We start from the raw sequence: 25,203 nt of genomic DNA, 5'->3' as shown, positions 1-25,203 counted from the left end.
AAAGAGCTTGAAGACAGAGTTTAAACAGAACAGAGGAATTTCTTTTCCTAGGCCACAGATCCTTTATATTATTATGTTGGCTTTTAACCCATTTACACCTGAGACGTAGAATGTGTTCTCCAAGGTTCTTTATTCTCCTCTGACCGAGGTGATAACTGAGCATATAGCAGAGAAGACCGCCTGTTCCAAGCCTTGTGATCTCATTCCATTGGAGGACAAACATTTTTCCCTCCCTAGTTTTCTTCACAAGTCGAACTTAAAAGCAGCCACAGCAGTGATGATAAGCTTAGAGAAAAGCAGCTCAGCTATTCTTCCAGGCTTGCCTGTGGGCTTGGTTCAGGAAGCTGCGGTTCAGTCAAAAGAAGTTTCCGTCTTTAATTTTGAGTTTTTTAAAGCTTCGCATTCAGAGCATAAGTTTGGTTATTGTCCTGTGTTCTGTTCAAAAAGCTGTTTTCTGATGCATTTTAAAAGCAACTGTAGACCTTTCTTCTTTTGGGGGGCATGGTTATTAGGTGCTTGGATAGGTTTGGCAGAAAACTGGGAAAATAGCGCTGGCTTACTTTTCCTACTGACTGCCCGTGACAGTTGCAATTACTATCCATTGTTCGTAGGTGGCTAGAAAGTGGAAAGGATACAATAGTGTATAGCCCTCTGGGGGTAAATGAATTTGACTTAATGGTGTTTGGGGGGTCAGACACTCTGATTATGCCATGCCCAGGAATGTGGTTTTCATGCCACCTCAGAAGTTATGGGAGAACAATGACTTTGCTGTTTGCAGCATTTTTTTTTTAATGAAGCAAATAAAGGTGTAAGTCTCATGTACATGCACACTGTTTTGGGTTGGGATAGGGAAGAATAAGGTTGAGCTTTTTTAAATCTGAAATATGCACATATTCAATTATTAGATGATTTATGAATGATAATTTTGAATAATATATTTGATAAAATCTTGCATATGTTAGGACATTTACAGCCTTTACAGTATTTACCAAGTCTTGTGGATTGAAACTTTTCTCCTCTGTTTACACTGGTCAGTTTTGATTTAACTTTGTAAAAAATTTTAATGTTTGTTTTTGAGAGAGAGAGAGACAGACAGACAGACAGACCATGAACAGGAGAGGGGCAGTGAGAGAGGGAGATGCAAAATCTGAAGCAGGCTCTGAGCTCTGAGCTGTCAGCACAGAGCCCAATGTGGGGCTCCATCCTACAAACCACGAGATCATGACCTGAGCTGAAATTGGATGTTTAACCGACTGAGACCCCCAGGCACCCCATTTAACTTTTAATAGTTGCAGAAAATGTGTGAGTAAATGAGTGTGTGTGTGTGTGTGTGTCTGCATGCACATGTGCGCCCATTCTTGAATATCTAAAATTATAGCCAGATGAGGACAGAGCTCCGTTCCTAAATGCTAACCTTCAAGTTGCTGCACGTGAATTCTTTCAGAGCGTTTGGACAAAGATTAATATTACAGCTTGGCAAAGTTCAAAGAAGTGTTTCTTGCTATTACTGTTTAAAAAGTTAAAATGATAAACTTCTAAAAATAAGAGAAATAAATAGCATTTGGTTTGGATATTTTAGCTATCAATAAATAGTTGTCATACCCACTTAAAGTCAATATCATTCTTCAAGAAACAATGCGGGTTAGTAAAGGTCACCCACTTCTAAGAGCATGAAATTATTTTCCATGTTAGGTTATTTTGCCTGTTAGAATTTATTCCATTTTTATGGTCTGGTACTTTGGAAATGTGAAGTGATTAGGTTTTAAAGTTACATTAGAAACAATCCTCTAAAAAACATACAACAAGGACACTAGATCCAGTTTTGCAGAACAAAACAGTTTGACAAAAAAAAAAAAGGCTTGGCTAACAATGTATGTATATAAATTGATTAGCTGCCTGAAAAAATGACTTATTTCTTCTCCAGTCATTGATATAGTATGGCTGGTCAGCTTATGGTTTTTGTTGTTGTTGTTATCTGTAGCAGAAGCACAGAGTAACAGTGGTGAGAAAGGTGAAGGAATATCTCCTATAGCCTTGTAGTTGCTGAGAAGAGGAAAAAAAAAGAAAAACAGCGCTTGCACTCCCGTTGGCAACCACGAGTGTCACGCGTTGTTTTAGCTAGCATGAAATTCCATTACACTGAAGGTCAATGCATTGGCACTTCACCTGAGGACAGTATCTGGGGATCCAGGGCAGCTTTGACTAATCTAAACAGAGCATTTGGTTTTCAATAAAGTCATTGCAGGATTTGTATGTTACAGACTTAATTTTTTTTTTTTTTTGTAGAATTGCAACCAAAAAAATCTGCATGCAAAATTCTCTCAAATAGTTCTTTCTTGGTGAAGTTATAGGAGCAGGGCACTGTTTGAGAGGTTTTTCTGGCTAGGTCACTCAGATAAGCCCAAATCAGTTTCTCCACCAGCCTTGTATGAAGAATTCGTTAAAGCCTGGTTTCTTTCCCATTGGTATCCCTGGTTAGACCCTTTCTCACCCTGCTCAGAATGCATTAATTTGGCTGGCAAAGTGTTGTATCCTGTATTACGAAAAATGCCAGCTGCAGTTGGTATAATAAAAAATTGGCTCTTTTGAAAGCTATAATTTCGTTCTTTCTAGAAGATGGGACATAAAGTCAAACACCAGACAGCTCTAGAATGCCAGTAATAGATTCAAGGAAATAAGCCATTCAGCAATATTTTGGTCTCTTAGAACTCATGATAAATACATAATTTTTAGATGCAACACGTGGGTTAAAGTAGATCCTCTGTTAGGTGACATCAAATTTGGAGATAAAAGAGATAGGTGGATTCAGTATGTGGCTTGAAAGAGATAATTCTGTTTAAATAACGTTAGACAATTTGTGAACAAGCAGGTGTGTGAAAGGAATCAGATCCCAGGTAATAAATAAAGAGATCCTTAGAGTTTGTAGATTTGAAACATGGAAACTATAATGCCAGTATTTAGACATGTAAGGGTTTGTATCACTTTGAAAGTTGTTTTAAACCCATTCTTTTAAAACCAAAAAAAAAACTATTTAAGAATCGCATGCTTTGCTAATAGTAACTTGGTCACTTATGTCATTTGTACATTCAGCTAAAAAATATATCTGTACATTTTTATAAAAGGGTTGGAAATATTATTAAGGGAACTGTTGTATCTGAAATTTGTTCCATGCAAGAGTGAGCCATAAAGAAGGCACATAACATATAGTCATGCACTTCTAAATAAAGTAAATATTTAATGGTTTTAATCTAGTGAGCTTGTTTTATAGTTCCTCTGTAGTTGCTTATGAGTAATGTTTTCCCTTTTTGTAAAAACCACTTTGTAAGAAACGAAGAAAGACTAGTGCTGTGCAGCATATAAGTTTCTGAAATAAATTTGGCAATGTCCGTAAAAGAAAAAGTGACTTCATGTTTTCTGCACATCACTGACTTGCTCTGCCCCAGAATGTCAGAGTCTTTATGCCAGTGTGTAAACATAGCCAACAATGGGAAGAGAATGGTCAGACACTGGATCTCGTTGATTTCTGTCTTAGGAAGTTTTACATATCTTTCAAAGCAGGTACTTAATAATGCATGTTTTAAACAGATACTCTTACATATTTAATCTGGATTCTATATTTGAAAATAAAAATATGATTTCCTCAACCTTTTTTTCCCTCTCATTTAAAAATAACATTCATTCACTTAATAAAGATTCATTTGTGCAATGGAAGTGAAGATTCTAAAATTAAGATAATTTTAAGAACATTATTTTTTTCTTATAGTTATGGACTCCAAAGCTTATACCAGCCAGATTATTAAATGATGGAATTAATCCAGAAACTTTTCCTCTTTTTAAACGACCATTTCTCTTAACTGGGGAAGCATAGTGTAGCCAAAAAGTTGGTATCATGTTGCCCTGATTGTTCCAAGAACTTGTGGAAATCAGTTTAACTCTTTTGGTTTATTGCCTTATCTGCTCATTTAAAAACAGTTGCAGATTACTATTGATTACATGACCATCTATATACAGGCACACTGTAAACATTATTCCTTACAAAATGACAGAGACATTTCATTCCCAGTTTACATAGGAATAAATTGAGACTCGCAGAGAGAGAGGGAGAGAGCGAAAGAGAGATCACTTATCCAAAACCACATACTTTAACTGTGACAGAGTCAAGATGTGACCCTATTCCTGCCTGTCTTCGAAGCCGGTGTTCTTTGCATGAGGCTGGATGGTCTCTCTTCAGTAAAGTTGGCATGGATGACCTCTAAAATCCTTTAAAACTTGAAAACCTTTCCAGCCCCCACACAGCTGGATGCAGCACCCTCAGATGCAGTGATGCTGTTCTCAGCTCAGATCAGTCCCCAGCCCACACAGCTGTTTTGTATTGTTAGCCTATTCATGCATTTACCTTGCCCTTGTGTACTACCTAGCTTACCATTAGTCCAAACTTAGGGATCCAGTTTGCACTTGATGAATGAATGACAATTTATAAATGCCATGTTTTGAAAAGATTTTTATTGACTATGTTAAAGTCTGTAATGTGGCAAGTTGGATGTGATTTAACAAACATTTTTTTTTTACTTTTTTAATATAATATCCAAGTAAGTGGATGGGATAATCATAGGGAAAGTTTGTAAAATTACAATCTCAGAAGGTAAATATTTGTAATAAATAGTATGGAATTACAAAGAAATAAGAACGATGCTTGCTTTCACTACAAAAATGATGACGCACACATCTTGTTTATGTCATATCTCGGTAGCAAAACATCCAACATAGGATAAGAACAGTAAAGATCACTGCTACTTGTCAAGTGTTCCATTTCACTCTTATGTCAGTTGCCTTTAAAACTGAAAGCTGAATATTTAAATCCAAGCCAAAGCCTACTTTTTAAGATATTGAAGCAGCAAAAAAAAAAAAACCAAAAAAACAACAGAAACAAAAACAAAACAAAACACACACACACAAACACACTCAAAACACCGTTTTTTCAAAACAGTTATAGAAATCTATAAATTAAGACTATTTATAGTATTAACAGTGTATAATAGAATCAGTTTATTCTGTCATATAATAAATAATGGTATTCCTTGTATAATTTTAATTGAATCTAACCTCTCAGTTATCTACATAGCAGTAAAGTATATGTAGATAAACTTTATCAAAGTTTGATTAAACTTGTTCTTGATGAAAAAGACCAATTCATAGATGTTTATAAGTTGGATCACATAACAAATACTCCTTTAATGAATTGGAATGATGCCACTAATACCTTTGATGAAGCAGAGTGTGCCTTTTCTCTCTTGTTCAATAAGAGCACCACTGAAAGAAGCTTTAGTTGTAAATTTAGACTAACTTAAGTTAGTTTTTATTCATTATATTTTTAGGTCATTCAACAGATATTCCTATCTGTCTTGTCACGTGCTATGTTTTGGAGATATAATGATAGCAAGTAGAGTAGACAGATTTCTACCTTTCTAAAGCGTATAGTATAGTAGAGGCTCTTTCATTAGACAGAAATTTTAAAGGCAGGACAACAAATGGTTTTTAGGTCCTTCAAGTACAATACCAGTTGAAAGCAACAATATTAACATTAAAAAAATTAAACCAAGTAAAATCCTTTCCAAGTTATAACACTGATAATCTAAGAAGCACCAATTATTAAAGGGAAAAAAATCTGGCAAAAATTGACTATACTTTGAAACAAATAATTACATTTCTGGTAAGTTTTTTGAAGGAAGAAACAATAATCCCCAGTTTATTTTTAGTGTCAAAATTCTAGGCCCTTTCCCTTCTTCTTGAGGGAGTTTACTCTTACATTTACTGTATTTGGATAATAACTCCTAGCAATTTACTTTGAGTTTGATCATTTTATTTCAAACCATATGTCCATTTCATTTGAGTGGAAGAAAACAATATTGGAGAAATATCAGCTTCCACAGATTTTTTTCTTATTAGTTCAAATGTATTCAAGACCATTTTTAATTTGAGTAATCCTGATGAGGGTTTTCCTTGTGCATAGAATTGTACATTATCAGTCAATCAAGGATTTTTCTCTTTTCTTATGAACTTTGCTTTATTCATTTAAGAAGTTGTTATAAGATGTCTATGTTGTGGTAGACATTACTCTATAGATTCTGAGTATCCAGCATTGAACAAAACAAACTAGTATTCTGCTGTCTTAAAGCTTATTCTCTATGGAAGATTCAATAAATAAATAACTATATCAATACAATTCAACCTATGGTAGTAACTACTATGAACAGAATAAAAATTAAGTGATGTGATGGAAAGTGAGATGGTGTCTTCCTTAATTTCAGTGTTTGGGGTAGGCAGTCTGAGAAGTTGGCATTTAAATTACTTCTGGTTGGATCTGAGTTTATTTGTTTATTATCTTTTCCATTTAAATGTCAGCTCTCTGAAGCAGACATTTTTTTCTGGTGTAGACACTGTAGTGTCCCCAACACCTAGAATAGGGGCATTGAAGGGCATTGAAGGAACTCTGTGGGTACGTGCAAAATGAATGAAAGAGAAAAGTCTGTCATTTGAAGTGGTTCTCTACCAGGGGAAATTTGGCACTGTCTGGAGACATTTTTGGTTGTTATAACTAGGTGGGAAGTGCTACTAGCATCTAGCCAGACATGCTATACCACACAGCTCCCCAGAAAAAGAATGGTCTAGTCCGAAATATCATCAATGCCAAGACTGAGAAATCTTAATCTAGGAGCAGAGTTTTCCATGGGAAACAATTGGAGTGCAAAGATCCTAAGGTGGGAGCAACTTTGTGTATTGATATTGGAGGCACTCGAAGAAGGCCATGTGACTGAAGCATTTTTGTAAAAGAGAAATGGAAGAGATGTTGCCAAAGAAGGTAAGAGCTAGAGCATTCAGGGCTTTTTAAGGGTAAAGAGTTTGGATTTTATTTTATATGGAGTATAAAGCGATGAAATGTTTTTATACAGCTCTGTGACATGATCTGGCTTACCTTTCTAAATGGATCACTGAACTTTTGCTTGGAGAATAGCTTTTCATAGGAGAAGAAGTGGAAGCAGGTAGAATGGTTAGAAAACTATTGCAGTAGTGAAGGTGAGAAATACTGATGGCCTGGAGCAAGAGGTTGTACTGGAAATAAAGATTCATGGGCTAATTTATATGTTCTAGGGTTGATGGGATTCCAGTGAGTTAGATATGGAAAATGAGGCAGACAAAAGAATAGAGCAATTATGGATAGTGATATCTCTTACTGAGAGGGGGGTGACAATCTGGTTCCCCTCCTTCATGACTTGTGTCACATTACATTAAGGAATGTTCTGACCTGTACTTCTGTGGAACCTATAGCACTATAGCAATGAGTCAAACGATTACCATGTCTGTAGTTACTAGGCAGTAGGAAGAACTGAAACAGAATTTTTTTTTGCCTCTTACATCAGTGATCCTTCATTCTAAGGGAATCGAAGCAGGACTAGCATAGATAAAACACACTAGAGTGCAAAGAAATAAAACATGAAAATAAGTTACTATCAATGACACACAAACATGAAGTCATAGATACAGGATTTGTGTCCCCATTGTGTTATATACTTGTATGACTCTTACAAATCTTAATCTAAGTGAAGAAACAGTAGTTTTTCTTTTTGTTTGGGAGCCCTGTGGATTTTTCAGTGATGTTTGCGCGCACACGCATGCACACACACACACACACACACATTTAAAGCCCAGGATATTTTGTGACTCTTACTAGTTTCTCCGATACTCGTAGACCACTTATTGGACCCTCCCCACCCACTGGGAGATAATTATTATGAAGATTATGATAATTTAGAGATGAAACTATAGGGCTTACACCATCTGAACATAGTACTTTTATAAAAGTGGAGAAAACTTCTTTTGCAAAAGCTCACGTTCCTTAGCTCAACTCTCTTAAACCAAAACAAAAACATCTATGTAACTCATGTAAGATAATACATCTCCTTATTCTCTTGGCTATATGGCATTCCTAAACCTGAGAGTGGTTTAAAGCAAAGTGACTTACTCGTTAAAATTTTAGATGATTTGCTACACGCCAGGCATATGAGGGCATAAAAGTCGGTCATTTATAACTGTTGCCATCACAGCTATCTCTGCTAACTTTAGGGTACAAATGTTAAAATCAGATTTATAATATAATGATTAAGTAGTATAGTAAAGATATCCACTGTGTGGATTCCAAAAGAAGGGAACAACTGTTATCAATGAGAATCAGGATAAGAGTCTTAAAGAACAAGACATATGATCTAGAACATGAAGAATTAATGTTAGGGAAGGAATGGCTGAGGTTAAGGTATTGGCTTTGTGGGTAATGGTACAAAAGTCACTATGGCTAGAACCTAGGATGCACAAACAAAAGTGAGAAGGTTGGATCATAATTAGAAGGACCTTATTCATCTTTTTCTTAAGTTTACTTATTTTTGAGAGAGACAGCATGCACGAGCATATGCAAGGGAGAGGGGAAGAGGAAGAAGGAGAGAGAATCCTAAGCAGGCTCCGTGCTGTTGGTATGGAGCCCAACATGGAACTCATTCCCATGAATCATGAGATCATGACCTGAGCTGAAATCAAGAGTCTAATGCTTAACTGACTGAGCCACACCCAGTGCCCTAGGACCTTTTCACTCTTAAGAATGAGTTGACATTTTATTCCAAAGACAATAGGGAACTAGTGGAAGTGTTTAAATAGGAGTGACATGAGTAGATTTGTTTTTCTAGGAAGGTAATTTTGGCACCAGATTTGAGGATAAACTTGTAGCGGGGAAAAAAGAAGTTCTATTGTAAGTTTGTCAAAACAGTTTATAAAAAACGTGATGAGAAATGTCAGTGGAGATGGGGAAGGGAGGCTGGAACAAGAACTCTTCCTACATACCATAGGGCAGCAATTTACACTGTGGTATCCTTTCTGTAAAGTAAATTGTGTGGGTCAAATTGTGTCCCTCTAAAAATTCATGTGTTAGAGTTCTAACTTCTAGTATCTCAGAATGTGACTGTACTTGGAGATAAGGTCTGTACAGAGGTAATTAAGTTAAAATGGGGCCGTTAAGGTGGACCTAAATCCAATATGATGGCTGTCCTTAAAAGAAAAGGAAATTTGGACATGGAAATGTACAGAGAGAGTGATGATGTGAAGACACAGGAAGAAGATGGCCATCTACAAGCCAAAGAGAAAGATCTGGGGCAGCTCCTTCCCTCACAGCCCTCAGAAGGAACCAACCCTGCTGACACCTTAGTCCTGGACTTCTAGCCAATAAATACAAATTTCTGTTAAAGCCACCCCATCTGTTATGACAGCCCCGGTAAATTAGTGCAGAAATATTCTGGTATATGGCTAAATCTTCATTTACAAGACTAGGATAATAATAGTAATTGTGGTTACCTTAGAAGGAACAGTATTCAGAGGAGACCTTTCACTATATACCCTTTTATAATTATTGATTATTTAGTCATGTGAACATAATAATATTGAAGAAATAACATCTAACTAATTAAAAGTAAAACTGAAACAGGCTATTTTGAGAAAACATTATTATGATTTGTTGATATAATACATACAGGAGGATGGGTAGTTGAGAAGCAAACTGAGGATGATGTTAATATTTCTAGCTAAGAATGTTGAGTAATGATGCTTTTAAAAATTTTTTAAAAATGGAGTCTCACCTTATACATATTGAATTTTAAAACTGAGATCTAAGGGTGCCTGGATAGCTGGGTCGGTTGGGCATCCGACTTGGGCTCAGGTCATGGGTTCAAGCCCTGTTTCGGGCTCATGTGCTGACAGCTCAGAGCCTAGAGCCTGCTTCAGATTTTGTGTCTCCCTCTCTGTCTCACCCCTGCGCATGCTCGCGCTCTCTCTCTCTCTCTCTCTCTCTCTCTCTCAAAAAGAAAATAAACATTAAAAAAAAACACAAGAAAACGCCTGAGATCTACACTCAGAGATACCTGTTCTGCATGTAAAAGTAAGTTACTACGGCCTGAGGACAAACTCGGGGTAGGCATAAATCTTAATATTTCATTGACTCTGAGACAGTATCCATTGTAAGACTCAGAGAGTTTAAAATAAACAGTGTGTATCTGAGAAGCATTGAATCTGACAAAGTGAAGATGAAAGAGTTTTGTTAATATTTCATATACTGAATGCCAAAATGATATTTGTTTATACTCATCAACAAACAAGTATATTTCTTTACCCATTGTATTACACCACTTATGAAAATGGGTAATGTCACCTTAGACTTTTAAGTTATATCTCCACATATTTACATGAAATACATTTTTCTATGCTTTCTAAGTATGTAAATAATAATAAAATTGGAGAAGATTTTCTTAAAAAATAAAAATATTTAAATGGCTTATAATTCCATCACCTAGAAATAGCCATTAATATATAATTTTCTTCCAGTCTTTTTTTTCTATAAATATAGATATGTGCATACACTGAGATATTTATACAATGTTTTCTTTCTTTATTTTAATTGAGGTACAGTTGGCATACAATATTCTATTAGTTTCAGGTGTACAACATAATGATGCAATATTTGTGTGTATTGCAAAATAACCACCACCGTACGTATGGTTAACATCCATCACTATACACAGTTCCAAAGTGTTTGCTTGTGATGAGACTTTTAAGATTTACTTTCTTAGCAACTTTCAAATATGCAGTACAGTATTATTAGCTATAGTCACCATGACATCCCCATGACTTATTTATTTTATAACTGGAACTTTGTACATTTTGACCCCTTTCACCTATTTCACTCACCCCATACCCCTGCCTCTAGCAACTACCAATCTGTTTTCCAAATTTATGAGGTTGGTTTCTTGTTTCTCTTTTTATTTCAGGTACCACATATAAGTTAGATCATATGGTGTTTGTCTTTGTCTGAATTAGTTCACATAGTATAATGCTCTTAAGCTCCATTCATATTTTCACAAATGACAAGATTTTATTCATTTTTTATCGCTTAATAATATTCCAGTGTGTGTGTATGTGTGTGTGTGTGTGTGTGTGTGTGTGTGTGTGTGTGTTCATCCACTCACCTGTCAATGGACATAGGCTGTCTTTATATCATGGCTATTGTAAAAACCATTGCCATAAATGTGAGGGTTCATATATCTCTTCAAGTCAGTGTGTTAATTTTCTTTGCATAAATACCCAGAAGTGGAATTGCTGGATCATATGATAGTTCTACGTTTAATTTTTTGAGAAACATTCATACTATTTTCCATAATAGTCACACCAGTCTACACTACCACCAACAGTGCACAAGAGTCCCCTTTTTTCCACATCCTTGCCAACGCTTATTATTTCTTGTCTTTTTAATAACAGCCATTCTATCAGATGTGAGATGATCTCTCACTGTAGTTTTGATTTGCATTTCCCTGATGATTAGTGATGCTGAGCATCTTTTCATGTACCTGTTGACCTTCCCTATGTCTTCTTTGGAAAAATGTTTATATTCTCTGCGCATTTTTAATTGGATTGGATTTTAGTTAAGTGTTTTGTTTTGTTTGCTGTTGAGTTGTATGAGTTCTTTATTTATTTTGGATCTATAACCTTCTATCAGATATATAATTTTCTCCCATTGAGTAGGTTGCCTTTTCACATATGTTTTATTGTTACCCAGTTTTTTGACCTAGTTTAAAAATTATTTTAATGTTTATTTTTATTTTTGAGGGGGGGAGGGACAGAGAGAGAGGGAGACACAGAATCCAAAGCAGGCTCCAGTCTCTGAGCTATCAGCACAGAGCCCGACACAGGGCTCGAACCCACTAACTGTGATCATGACCTGAACTGAAGTTGGATGCTTAACTGACCGAGCCACCCAAGTGCCCCTGACCTAGCTTTATATCATGAAAAAGCTCATTAAATATTCTCTAACAAAGTTTGTTCATGGATGCAAAATACTCTATGATCTGGGTATTCATAATTATTTGATTATTCCCATTTGACATTGAGATTGTTTCTAATATTTCATATAAAACACTTTTTAATACTTAATTTCTTATAATTTCCTGGGCTAGATTTTTATAAGTGAAATTATCTTTGCAGATAATGAGGATTCCAAGACCTGCTATGTATTACTTTTCCTAGTATGTATTTCTAGAAATGTGGTAGCCATGTATTTCTCTTTACTGATGACATGTGAAGATGTATATCTTAACGTCACTTGAATATTTTCTTTAAAAAAAGTCCCAGTATATATTTAGATTATTTATTATTCGAATTCTAATTGCAACAGTTATATTGTTATTCTTAGAATAAGTGTTCAGCTGTTCAGTAGAACCCAAATATCTGAAGTATAATAAATTATTAGCAACAATTTATTGGGCACCTGCCCTGAGTAATGCTAGGTATTAATCATAAGGAATGCAATGCATGCTTCTTGACTTCTGTTCATTCATAATTTCTTTTCTAGATATTTATTTTCTAGCCCTAAATTACATTAGAAACTTTTTCCATTCCAAATGGACACATGAAAATTGTAAGCCACTAATGATAGCTACTATTTCCTAAAAGGCACAGGCATCTTCAGCATAAATTGTTAGAGAGAAATACAGTGGGATGGGGAAGGGTGACTGAGTTGTAACAGATCCTTCTATCTAATTACATATACAGGTGGCAAATGCATTATTAAACTAGTGCTTAGTGTCTTATATTAAAGTGAAAATTGTAATTAAAAAGTATGTTCTCTCCTACTGCGAGTACTTTACCATAGGGGTCCTGTCTATCTGGTGAATTTGAAAAGAACATCTAAAAGTGATATTGTTCCTGTTTCAGTGAACCGCTCACTTTTCTGGTGCATCAAATCAGTATTTTAACCTGTCGAAGAACATTCATTGCATGTTTTAAATATCCAGAGCATGTTATCTATTCTTAAATGACTGCTGTGACTTCTTCTCCAAGTCTTGAATTAACTATAATCTTGGGTGGCTATGTTATGATCTCTTAGTTTTCCCACCATATTTCATTACCTCATGATAGCCTAAATTTATATTCTCAATCTTGAATATTTTATCTGCTAACGATATGCTATTTTTGAAGAAAGCCTCTGAGTGGCAGATGAGAAAACTGTCTAAAATTATATTGGCTAATAGATATCTTCCCCCTTTTTCATGTAGAATTCCTTGGTTCCAACTCTTTAAGATTCTTTTTTGAGAAAAGGAGAATCGTATTGCTGATAATAATAACTTGATCTCTTAATAACTATGGTTCTTAAATGTTCATGTTTTTGTCTTGCCTCTTTAAGTTGATTAAAAAACAAAACAAACAAACAAAAAGCTACTTAGGATCGGGAGCTGTGCTTTAGGCTTCTTTTTATTTCTGTCAGATCCCAGCATAGAACATTAGAATAGTAGATGCTCACCCAGACATTTTTTGATTTACTTGTAAAATCAAAAGCTATGGATGATTACTTATCATACATAAAAACAATCAAAATATTTGTTCATTCTGATATTTTATAAAGGGGAATTAGCCATTACTTTTCACTGTTTAGTTAAAAATCCAAAGTAGGTATATGCTTGTGTATATAGGTATATAGTCGGTATATACCTTACATTTAGAATAGTTCTTATACAAGAGAATCATTGTCCTTGAAAAATCACTCTCTCCTCATTTCCCTTTTCTTGTATATTTTATTGCTATGTTATTTTCAGGGACTCCTGAAAGCCTAGCTGAGAAAGAGAGGCAGCTCATGGGTATGATCAATCAACTGACCAGTCTGCGAGAGCAGCTATTGGCTGCCCACGATGAGCAGAAGAAACTGGCTGCATCTCAGATTGAGAAACAGCGCCAGCAAATGGAGCTGGCCAAACAGCAACAAGAACAGGTGAGTAAGAGCCTGAGACACAAATTCCTGAGGCATTGTTTTGCCTGCTATTCATAGGTCACTCTCCTAGGCACACAAAGACCAATAAAAGCCTTTCTTCCCACCCCACTTGAATAAATAAAAAGGCAAAATACAAAGTAAGCAAACAAACAAAAAACTTTGATCTGAAAAAGCTTAATCAGCTACTTCCGTGCTATATAACACAGAAGTAATTGTAACCAAGGTGAAATTCTGATAGGTCATGCGAAAAGTACCAGATCGAATCATGGAGAGTCAAGAGAACATTTCTAGTCAAGGACGCTGTGAAAGATTTCATTCAACAGGTGTTTAGTATGAGCTTTGCAGATAAGTAGGATTCAACATGTGAAGAAAATTAGTTATGGCACAGGAAGTTTAGTTAGAAGGCTATTATAATAACTTCAATAAGGAGTGAGAATCTAAACTAGGTAAGAGTCTAAACTTAAATGACCACAGAAAAAAGAGAAGGGAAGAATAAACAGGTGGAAATTTTATGATTAGTTGATTTTTTTGAGTGGGCAAAAGAATGAGGAAAGATATTGAGCCGGGGTTACTAGGTAAAGTCAGGAAGAGGGCAATTCGGAAAAGCAGGTGGTTTTATCATGTTGAATTAGAGCTGTTGGTTTTCCAACTAGAGGTATGTGAAAAACAGCAAGAAATACCAATTGACAGTTGGGAAAATAGGGCTCAACTAAATTTCTTAGACTATTTACATAGAGATGGTAGTTTAAACCACTGGAGTAGATAAATTTCATTCATTTATTCAACAGATAGTAATCAAGTGTCTCTCATGTGCCAGGCACTGTGCTAACTTCTGAGGCTACGTCACTTAACCAGAAAGATAAAACTGCTAAATTCTAGTGGAAAGAGAAAAGTGATTAACGAAGAAAAAGAGAAATTAACAAAATAATTTCAGACAGTGATATGTAATTTGATGAAATGTAATTACAGTAATTTAATAAATATTGATTGCTATGGCAAGGAATGTTTCTTAGATTGGGTGGTTGGATCTGGCAGTTGAGTTCAGATCTCCCTGACAGAAAAGAGGCAGCCATATGAATATCTGGGGCCAGAGTGTTTCATGAAGGTGATGACAGGTTTGTAAGCCCTAAATTAGAATAGTGGTGACATCATGAGAAAATGGAAAGGAACTAAGGGTAGATCCTTGCGAGATAGTGGCATACAGCTGGTAGAGAAAGGAAAATGAGCAATTCCAGAAAAACAAAGCTACTAGATTTGTCATTTAGTTTCTCACTGTTGGCCTTTTATGAGTGTGGCTACTATGGAGCTTTAGTGGTAGAAATGAGACATAAGAATTGACAAATGTATAGTAGGAAAATGGAGGCGATACACAAGAACTTTCACTAAAGAAAACTGGTAGTGTTGGGAAAGAAAGAAGGGAGTCTTAGGGTGAGTTTACATATAGAGATGGTACATCTTTTCTGGGGCTAACTTCCTTTGCCATCTCCTATTCTGGGCTCAGTCCATTCACCATCCTAAATGGAAGAAGACCATTATTTAGCTACGAGTGTTTGTGTTTTCACACATCCTTGCAAAACCCTTCCTAAGCAGTTTTCTTTTTTTTAATTAAAAAAAAATTTTAACATTTTATTTAGTTTTGAGACAGAGCATGAATGGGGGAGGGTCAGAGAGAGAGGGAGACACAGAATCTGAAACAGGCTCCAGGCTCTGAGCTGTCAGCACAGAGCCCGACACAGGGCTCAAACTCACGGACTGTGAGATCATGACCTGAGCTGAAGTCAGACGCTCAACTGACTGCCACCCAGGCGCCCCATAAGCAGTTTTCAAAATGTAAACTAGCAGAGTTGAAAGAAGAAATATTCAGGTTACATTTGAGGAGACTCCTTTCAGTTTACTCTTCCCTACTTGGTCATTCATCTCTGCTTGAAAGATAATGCTTTCATGTTTAATGAAATGCCTCATCAGTTTCCTTGAAGATACATTTGGCCTGTTCTTGAATATGGCCCATGTTTCTCTTGCATTACCCTTGTGATAAAAGTTCAGAATGTTTGCCTCTGACAGTCTAGAAAAATACTACTCTTTTCTTGTTCACAATTCTCAATACTTTCAAACACCTGAATTCTAGAAAATTCTAACAGCTTCTGAAACTGTTTCTGGGATATTTCTTTTTAGAGAATCCCTCCTTTGGTGGATCTAAGGGCATATTTGTCCTGAAAAATCCAAGCGATCACTAATAGAGAGCAAAGTCCTCTTCATTCTTCATTCACATTCTGGCCCATCTGCACACATCATCAAAAGATTCTAGATTTTTTTTTACTTTTTCTGACATTATCCTTGGAATGTTAGAAATCATTAGGTTCTTCCAGAATTTCTCTCCTCTGTTGGAGAGATGCTAAGCAATGATGCCTGCATAGCCTGAGAGAAGATCCCCTGTGAAAGCTTCAGGTCAGATTTCTAGAGCCTGTTTTGTTCCCCAAGATCTTCTCTACCATGCAGTGCTGGCATGCATAACCACCAAGCTTGTGATCACATTTGTCTTTTCATTAGGACACAGGGAAATCTCTGAAACACATTTAATACTTACTCCTTAGGATTCAGGTTAAGTGTATCTTCTCTTGAGAACTCCTTTTCTGACCCTCCTTTCCAAACTCCCTACTCATTGTAGGGTGTCCCTACTCTGTACACTCTACTGTTCCCATTGCAGCCCTTAGAGATGCTAATGAACCTGTTTACTGATCAGCTTTGCCACTGGACCCTGCCACCGCCATTCCACATCTTTCATTCAACAAGTAACTACTGAGCACCAATTTGATGCCAGGTTCTGTTCTAGTTACTGGGATACAGCAAGGAATAAAACAGACAAAAATTCCTAATGTGTTGAATTCTAATTAGGAAAAGATAGTAAATAAACAGGTAATGTATAGTAAATGTTGATAGGGGATATAAGTAAAGGAGAGAATTAGGGATGTGAGTACCGGGTAGAGAAGCTCTTTTAAAATGGGTGATCAGGGAAGACCTCACTGACAGGTGACATTTGAGCAGAGACTTGCAGGAGATGAGGGAGTGAGCAGTGCAGTTATCTAGGGACAGAGGGTTCCAGATGGAGGGGAAAGCAAGTGCAAAGGCCCAGAGGCAGGTATATCCATGGGAGATAAGAGCATCCTTGGTGTGTTCAAGAGACAGGAGAGCAGTGTTGCAAGAGTAGGGGAGGGGTGGGTACAAAGGGAAGAGCAGGAAAAGATGAAACCAGAGAGGCCAAATCATACAGGGTCTTGCAGGCATCATATGGACACTGGCTTCTGCTCTGAGTGAGAGGGTTTTGAAAAGATAAATAACATGACACAACTTATATTTTAAAAGGATCTCTCCAGATACTGATACATAATAGGCTGTAGGGAGCAAAGGCAGAAGCAGAAAGAGCAATAGGAGACTATTATAATAATCCAGAAGGAGAAAGCAGTGGCTTGGAATGAGAGGAAGTGTGGAGGGGTGTGTGAAGTGGTCAATGTCTTGATGAATTCATAAGGTGCTGAAAGAAAGATTTAAATTTAAACTTCAGCTGAAATGATATGTGGGAGGAAAGGACCAGATTTAAGTAAAAGAGGGATACTCCTTTTCCTACCATTTCTTTCCTGCTTTCTTCAGGGGGAAAAAAAATGATTTTTAAAAACCCTGTTCCTAAGATAAAATGAAAGCACGTAAATAACTATAATTTGTACCAGTGCCGTTAAGGGAAATAAAAAGTTAATTGTGCTGCCAGGTAGACCCATGTTCCTCATACAGTTTCTTTACTTTCATTCAAAGTAATGGACCCTGCAGGTGTCAAATTTTTCCTGAATTTTTAGCTTTGTGATACAGAGATTAAGGGACATACATTTATAATGAAAACAATCTTGATTATAACATGATGAGAGTAAGAATTAGAGCTTATTTATAAAAGAGTGATACTTTTTATGAAGTTAGAAGTTACATTCTCATGAGAAGGTTTCCTACCTGACAGCATGTAATAAAGTATTTAAAATTTTCTTCCCATCTATTCATTCATGCTTTCTTCATCAATATTCCTCCTGTACCAGGCTTTGCACAGTGAGTAAAATATACACGATTCCTCACCTCACTGTATTTATGGATTTCGACCTAGTTGACAGTAACATGTTAATTAAAACAAAAATAAGATAAAGATAAAATCATAGTATGTCATGTAGTATTAAGTAAATGTATAAGGTGTTACAAGAGTGAATAACAGGAGGTGATTGTGCTAGTCCCTGGCTTAGAAAACACTCAAAGATGACTGCATGGAGGGCTAAGTCCTGAGTTTAGTTTTGAACTTGTTGAATATGAAGTATTCTCGGGAATGCCATTGGAAAAATGGGTCTGTAGCTTAACACAAAGGTGTGGTCTAGAGAAACAAATTTGTAAAAACTTGGCACCTGGGGGGAAGAATTGAGTCTAAAATTGAGCCATATGCAACTATGGCATTGAAAGGCTGGACAGGGCGATTGAAGGTAACTAGGAAGAAACAGACTGAGGCAGGAGCAAAACCAGGGAAATGTGATGTCGTAGAAGTCAGGGAGGAAAGTTCAGATCGAGGGAGAAAACTTCAGTGTTGAATTTTGATGAAAGGCCAAAAGGCGAGGTCCAAAAGACACTTTAGAGTTTAAAAAATGACGTTAACGGTGACTTTTACGAGGAATCTTTTTAGTGGGAGCAGAATCCTTAAGACTGGGAGCAGAAACCATAATGGAGTGCATTGAGGACTTAGCAGTTTAGGGGTTTGTGGGAGGTAGAAATGAGGGCAGTATTTATGAAAAAAAAAACAACCCAAAAAACAAAAACAAATACCAAAACCTCACGAAGGCATACAGCCTCTCCTAACACAGTATTTTGTGCTACCCTGAACTCCCAGGTGAAAATAACCCCCTGTTGACGCGATACTTTCTTTTGTAGAAAAGAGCTAAAAAATGCCAGAGGCAGTACGCTCTTAATGTATTGCCTGGAAGGAAGAGGGATTTTTGACACTCTACCATTTCATACTGGATTCGATCACTGTCATAGTGTCCTAGGCCTCATTTGTTTTAGGCCAAAAGAAACTGTTCCAGAAGACTAAATACCTTGTTTGATCTTACTTAAGAGTGAATTGCTGGTACCGTGTAGAGGCACAGGCACATCTATTTTCATCATCTTAATCAGTGTCAAATCAAACTTTGAGAAACAGAACATTGGTAATTTCCCCCTGGGACAACAATATACTTTTAAATTTTTCATGTGCAATTTCTCCACAGATTGCAAGACAGCAGCAGCAGCTCCTGCAGCAACAACACAAAATCAATTTGCTTCAGCAACAGATCCAGGTCAGAAATCATAATTTCATACATACTTCCAATTAAATATATATATATATATATATATATATATATATATATATATATATATATTCTGTTTCTAATTTTTAGATCACCTTACTGGAGTGACCTCCAACACAAACATTATTTTTGGCTTAATTCATGCCGTGTTACCTCCTGTGCCATGAGAATCTTGCAAATGGTGGCCATCACAGGCCCTACTATGTCAGGAAGCTCCATTCTGAGCAAGCAGACAGTCATTTTCATCCTTTACCAAAAGGAAATTATTGCAGAGATATGTTAAAAAGATTTCATTTGCTCTATTCTTTAACATGCCCATCAGTGTTCTTAATGAATGACATGCAGGGGAGGCAAAGCAAAAAGGTATGGCAAGTTTGTTAGAGAGCAGTGGCAGAGAGTATGTTCTACCGTATGCTCGAGCCACACGCGATAGAGGTTGAGGTTAGGGAAGGTGATGAATTTCACCCTTCATGTTGCCTGGAGGAACCAAGAGCAAGGACTCTATGTGCATATAGACATGTTCTATGCATATTTTGCTTATATGGAAACGTGTGATGGTGAGGAGCTATCCATGAAGAACAAGAAAGCAGCTATATTGCCAACAAAAAGAAAAAATAAGTTGTCAGAGATGTCCAGTCTTCACCACTTGCTAGCGGCATGAATTATGACAAAATTGTTTCCCTTTCTGAAAATTTCCTTTCTGAAAGCACCTATTTCATAGAGTATTTATGAGGATTTAATGGAGTTATGGGTGGAGCATTTCATCATAGTATCAAGGCACACAGTAGGTCCTCAATACATACTTGCTATTACTAGCAAGAAAGGGAATCTGATTCATAGAGCTATGAATCCAAACCTATGTAACATTACCCTTTAGAAGCATATGTTAGAGAAGAGGAATTCATCATTCTCTTGGACTTCTATCTTGAGATGCCAACATATTTTATTAAGAAGAAGTTTATCATTCTTTTGAAGTTCTATTTTGAGAATCCAGCATATTTATTTTATTAAGTTTAAATACCATAAGAGACAGAAGCAAACATGTCTACATTAGTTCACTTTTGTATTTAATCACATTTAGACTTCATTGCCAACGAAGTTTAGCCCATTTTACCTAACTGGGTCAAGTACACTTCATTTCCCTGGATTATATAGCACAATCAGGGTTTACTCGTTCTTGGGGCACCTGAAATTTTAGTGAGCTAGTCACAGGTTGGTGAGACAGAGAAACATCAGTGAGATGATCCAGCCAGGATTCTTTGCTTTCCTTCACTGTAATGACAAGCAGCAAATCCTAATGTGGTGTTATATATGTTCATATCTGGCAAGTGGTTTTTCAGTGGTTTAAAACTGTTCATTGGACTTCCTGTTCAGTCTAAGTATGCTGTCTTTGAATATAGTTTTAGTTGATGATACCAGGTTAACTACATTTAATATGTTTTTAATTATTGAAAATCTAAAACAACAAAATGCTTATGGCAACTTCTCATTATCAATAAGCAATTCCATAATCAGCAGTATGGCCCTTTGCAAGTCACTCGGTTTCACTGTAATTTGAAGACACACCGGTGATTTTAAATTTTTGTAATTTTTGTAATACTGAGATAGTCCTTTGTTAAACAGAATTGCAAAAAAATATCTAAACCAGTAGTATGAATACGTAGAAGGCTCATAAACTATGTCACCTGACCATATAAATTTAGCCAACACCTTCAGTAGTTCTTTTGGAGTCCTGCCACAGTTACGACCACTACATTCAAATGTGGATTTTAAGCTCAGTCATAGTGGCCCAGTGTTGAAATGGATAGATTCCTTGCACCAGAGCATGGAGCACTACAATTTATAAGTCAGAGAATTTTTAAAATGAAGTTCCTTAACATTTACCTTCCCTAGAAATGATATGACTATGGAAACTGTATTCCAGAGAGCTAAAGCCAAGTTTAATGGCTTGCCCAAGATTACACAACCATTTACAGGTTGCACTAAGATCAGAAGCAAAGTTTTCTGACTACTCGTAGAAATTTTGCTGAATATGAGAATTTTAAAAGCTTAAAATTTCTATGATCAAACTGTTAAGTTGCTGGCCTCCACTAGTTCACAGAGTGAGAAAAAAACAAAACACCAATAGTCCCTAAAAGAATTAATGTCATACTAATAGTAATTTTAGGAAAACATTAAGAGATGTTGAGATACTGCATCTATTTATTTGTCCTCTTTCTAGTGTTAGCACAAATAAATGATACTGACATAGTCAAAACCCATTAATCTATTATTTTTTTTAATCTTGGAAGTGGGGAATCTTTCAGGCAAAAAAAAAGGTACTGAGCAAGACTGATGATCTGAAAGGAATTCATTTTCACAGCTTCTAGTATATTCATTAACTAAAAGCATAGTTCTAAAGAATATTTTATAAATCACTGATTTGGGGAAATCTCACAAATACTTAACAATTATGAAAGTCACAATATATTTAGTCTAATGAGAGATTGTTCTAACAGTTATGGGAAGGACTTCTGTAGTGACATGTGTAGAAATAGATGATTAAAAATGTAGAACAGATACTTTTATTTGCTCGTATAAATCCTTACCATATTTCTCTTTCAGAATATTTTCTCTCCCTTTCTTCTTCTTCCCTCATCCCCCTTTCCTTAGCAGCATGTAGCAAGGAAGAAGAGTAAAAATCAAACCTGCTATAGTAGAAGGCAAATCAAAGTCATCAATATTGTTACAAAATTTATTTTTGTCAGTGCTCACATAATCAATGTTTGCATAAGAATTTATAATAGATTACATTTACTTGATATCTGAAAGTACTTAGGTAGTATATTTTGAATTTGATCTACTTCCTTTTTCTTCTATACGGAGACTAAGACCTTATAGAAATAAACATACCTACTTACATTGTTCATCCTGATTGCATTTTCTTACGTGTTATGCCATTGCTGCTTTGGGCTTTAGAAAACAATGCATTCCAGTTCCTTTGTTGGTAGAATAGTGGACTGAAATGTTATTAGACCACAATTAAGGCCACCTTTAAGCTTTCGGTTGCAATTATAAATATACAAGACATTAACTTGGCCCAAATGTTGGTACAGGCATGCAGTACATTAGATAGGTAGGCAGATCTGCTAGATGGATTAGATTGACAGAATAGAAGAGCAGGACAAATTTTCACCCTCGATGGCTATGTTAACTGATATGAGGATGATGTTCCCCAGCATTTCTTCATTTTACTGAGATCTCTTTAAAGGAGAGGTTAATTTAGACATTTTTATTCCATTTGAAGTATATGTCATTCAATTAAAAAATGTATGAACATGTTTATACTTGTCTGTGTATGCACAAACATTCACATATTGAAATGACCCAGGTTATTAAAATTTCTCTTGGCCTGTTATTTCTGTCTCTTCTTTCCAGATGAAAAGAGTGGTAGTAGGTTTTACTCTGTAGTTATTTATTCAAAGAGAAAATGCCATAAGAATTAGCAAATTCACCCATTTTATTCAATCACTTAGGGTCAATTTTTATGAACTGTTTTTCTCTCTTTAAAAAGCAAACTTAACTCTGCAATTGCCTGATTCTAATTGGATTGACAACTAAATCTACATTACTTCCTTATAAAGACTTTATAAGTTATAGTCTTCTAAGACTTTATGAGTTATAGTCTTCTAGGTCGATTCACATAACACATTAGGATAAAAGAAGAAACAAGAAAGCTCTCTGTTATTCTCTGCAACATCAAAAATCAGTTCATTCTACAAATAAAATCATGTCATAATTCCAAAAATATCTTGTCTTCCCACAAGAACTTGTCTGTTTCTTTATGAGACTCTTAGTTTTAGGGACACTAAGAAACTTCTAGTCTGCTTTTTCTCCCATTCAGCAGTGTTTTCCTTTAATATTTTTGTTTCCTGTTCTTAAAAAAACAGAATTTTTTGCATTCCTACTTACGCAGATAGCTCACTCTTAATACACATTAATATGTGAGATAAAATTTATAGATATTTCAGAGAAAAATAACTTTAGATTTTTTTAAAGATAACCTTTTTTTTTCTTTTACTCTCTTGCTTATGCTAAGTGCCCATCTTTTAGCAGTTTTATTTTCTGACTAATCTCTTTTTTTACGTTAAATCAACCTGTTTCTAATAGGGACAGTTAGGTGGTTTATGTTTCCAATAATGATCCTAGACCAACGGTTAATCTTGACTTCATTCACCGTTACCAAAACCTTTTAAAGTAAATGAATGAGTGACCTCTACTCAGCTTCCATTAAGGCAACAAACTGAATGCCCCGGAGACTCAAGTTCCTTTTTATCTTGAAGCTTTGTATGGGACAGGATTTCTTTAGCTTTGGGAGTGAGTGGGGGAAGCATGTCCTAGTTTAAAATTTTTTTAATCCTTTTTCAATAATACTCAATGGAATTTTATTTAGGCTCTTATTAGCCTCTAATAGGGTCAGTCCAACAACATGCTCTAGTAGGAAATCCACTTCAGATAATGGTAAGAGAAATTTTAAAGATGTGCTTCTTTTAAAATGCATATTTGTCATGATTCCCATACTGAAAGTTCAGTGTTTGAATTTTCTTAAGAGATTCCACATATCTGTTGCCTTCTCCCTTTTGACAAACTTTTCCAACTGTTGTTCATTGTGTTCTTTTAGGGGCAAAGATTTGATATTTAATAATCTCCTTATTGTTTCTGATTCATAAGGTATGCATTTGCAGGACTAGTAATAGATCTGGGTCACTGATTCTGTCTAGAGCTAAGGGTAGAGCAAAGGACAGATCTTTGTTCGTTTGTATTCTGGGCTGGTCAGTGTATATTCAATGGTATGTAAGGAAGAGCTTGGCTCTTTAGGTGGTATAGGACTACATTTAGCTGTGTGAAATATAACTTTAATTGTATTAAATGACTAAAAATGAAGATAGAGAGCAGGGTCTCTAGAATTAGACATACCTAAATTCAGTCTTCACATCTTCACACCTCATCTTCTGTGTGATGTTGGGAAAATTGCTTAGTCCCTCTGAGTTTCATTATTCCCGTCTATTTAATGGGAATTGTAATAACCAAGTGATACTGGGTTAGTTCGAAGAATGGGATTATACCTGGCATGTAGTGAGCACAGAATGCTTAAAGTTTTTGCCTAAGTTATTAGGAGAGAAAAACTTGTTCCTTCTGTGTTTCTGATGATGAAAAATTCAATGAGTATTTCCAGCAAGAGGAGAATTTCTAGGAACAAAAGAGTATAGTCTACATGGCAGTGGCCACTGAAAACTGTTTAAGTTCAATGTTCCAACAATCCATATGATTTTAGAACTACAAGGGGTTTTTATATAGCCTTTATTTAGACCTATCTCTCATTTTGACATTTGTAAACTGAAACCAAGTAAGGTTAGAAGATTTTCCCAATGTCACATAAGTTGTTACTTGTAGAAGAATGGCTGCATTCCAAGTCTCCCAAGTCTTGGCCCAGTTCATTTTTATTTTACTGATATTCTACCATTTAAGGCTTAATGGCCCAAAGTTTTCAAATGAGTTTTCTTTCCCTGGGAAATTATTCCCACAAAATAAAAATACAACTTGACTTATGTACAATTGAATGATTAGTTGAAGTCATGGGCTCAACCAATTTGTGATAAAGGTTTCATTTTATTGGAGCCAAAGTTCTCTGAGCTCATTAAGAGTTTTAGCAATTCTTGATAAATTATTATGCAGAAGAAAATCCATTGAAAAATTGTATTGAAAACATAATAACGTGAAAGGTGAAATAATAGTACCTGACTGACCTGCTGATTTATGATTTCTTTCTCTGAGTGTGGTAAGTTGGAAGCATTTTACCCCCCTCAACAAGACTCCACGCACATACATGAGCACAAAGAGATTGCAAAGTAACCTTGTCTCTTTAGGAGACTGGAAATGCCAAGAATAAACACCATGCAATTAAGGTAGCATTTCAACCTGAGAAGGAAATGCATTAACTCCTTGAGCTCT

General features: G+C 35.8%; 1 protein-coding gene across 9 annotated transcripts in view; it reads left to right on the top strand.

The window, feature by feature from the left end:
- The window catches only part of SOX5 (SRY-box transcription factor 5), a 1,014,136-nt gene that overhangs the window by 791,866 nt on the left and 197,067 nt on the right, over window positions 1–25,203 (top strand). For all 9 annotated transcript variants that reach the window (XM_047867514.1, XM_047867512.1, XM_047867515.1 and 6 more), the window contains 2 exons: window positions 13,677–13,849; window positions 19,132–19,200. In XM_047867514.1, the coding sequence (XP_047723470.1) occupies window positions 13,677–13,849; window positions 19,132–19,200 (242 nt within the window). The remainder of the gene's footprint in view (window positions 1–13,676; window positions 13,850–19,131; window positions 19,201–25,203) is intronic.

Source organism: Prionailurus viverrinus, chromosome B4 (genome assembly GCF_022837055.1).
Source record: "Prionailurus viverrinus isolate Anna chromosome B4, UM_Priviv_1.0, whole genome shotgun sequence".
Lineage (NCBI taxonomy): Eukaryota > Metazoa > Chordata > Mammalia > Carnivora > Felidae > Prionailurus > Prionailurus viverrinus.
The sequence above is the reverse complement of the archived record's forward strand: the minus strand, read 5'-3'. Positions and strand labels throughout refer to the sequence as shown.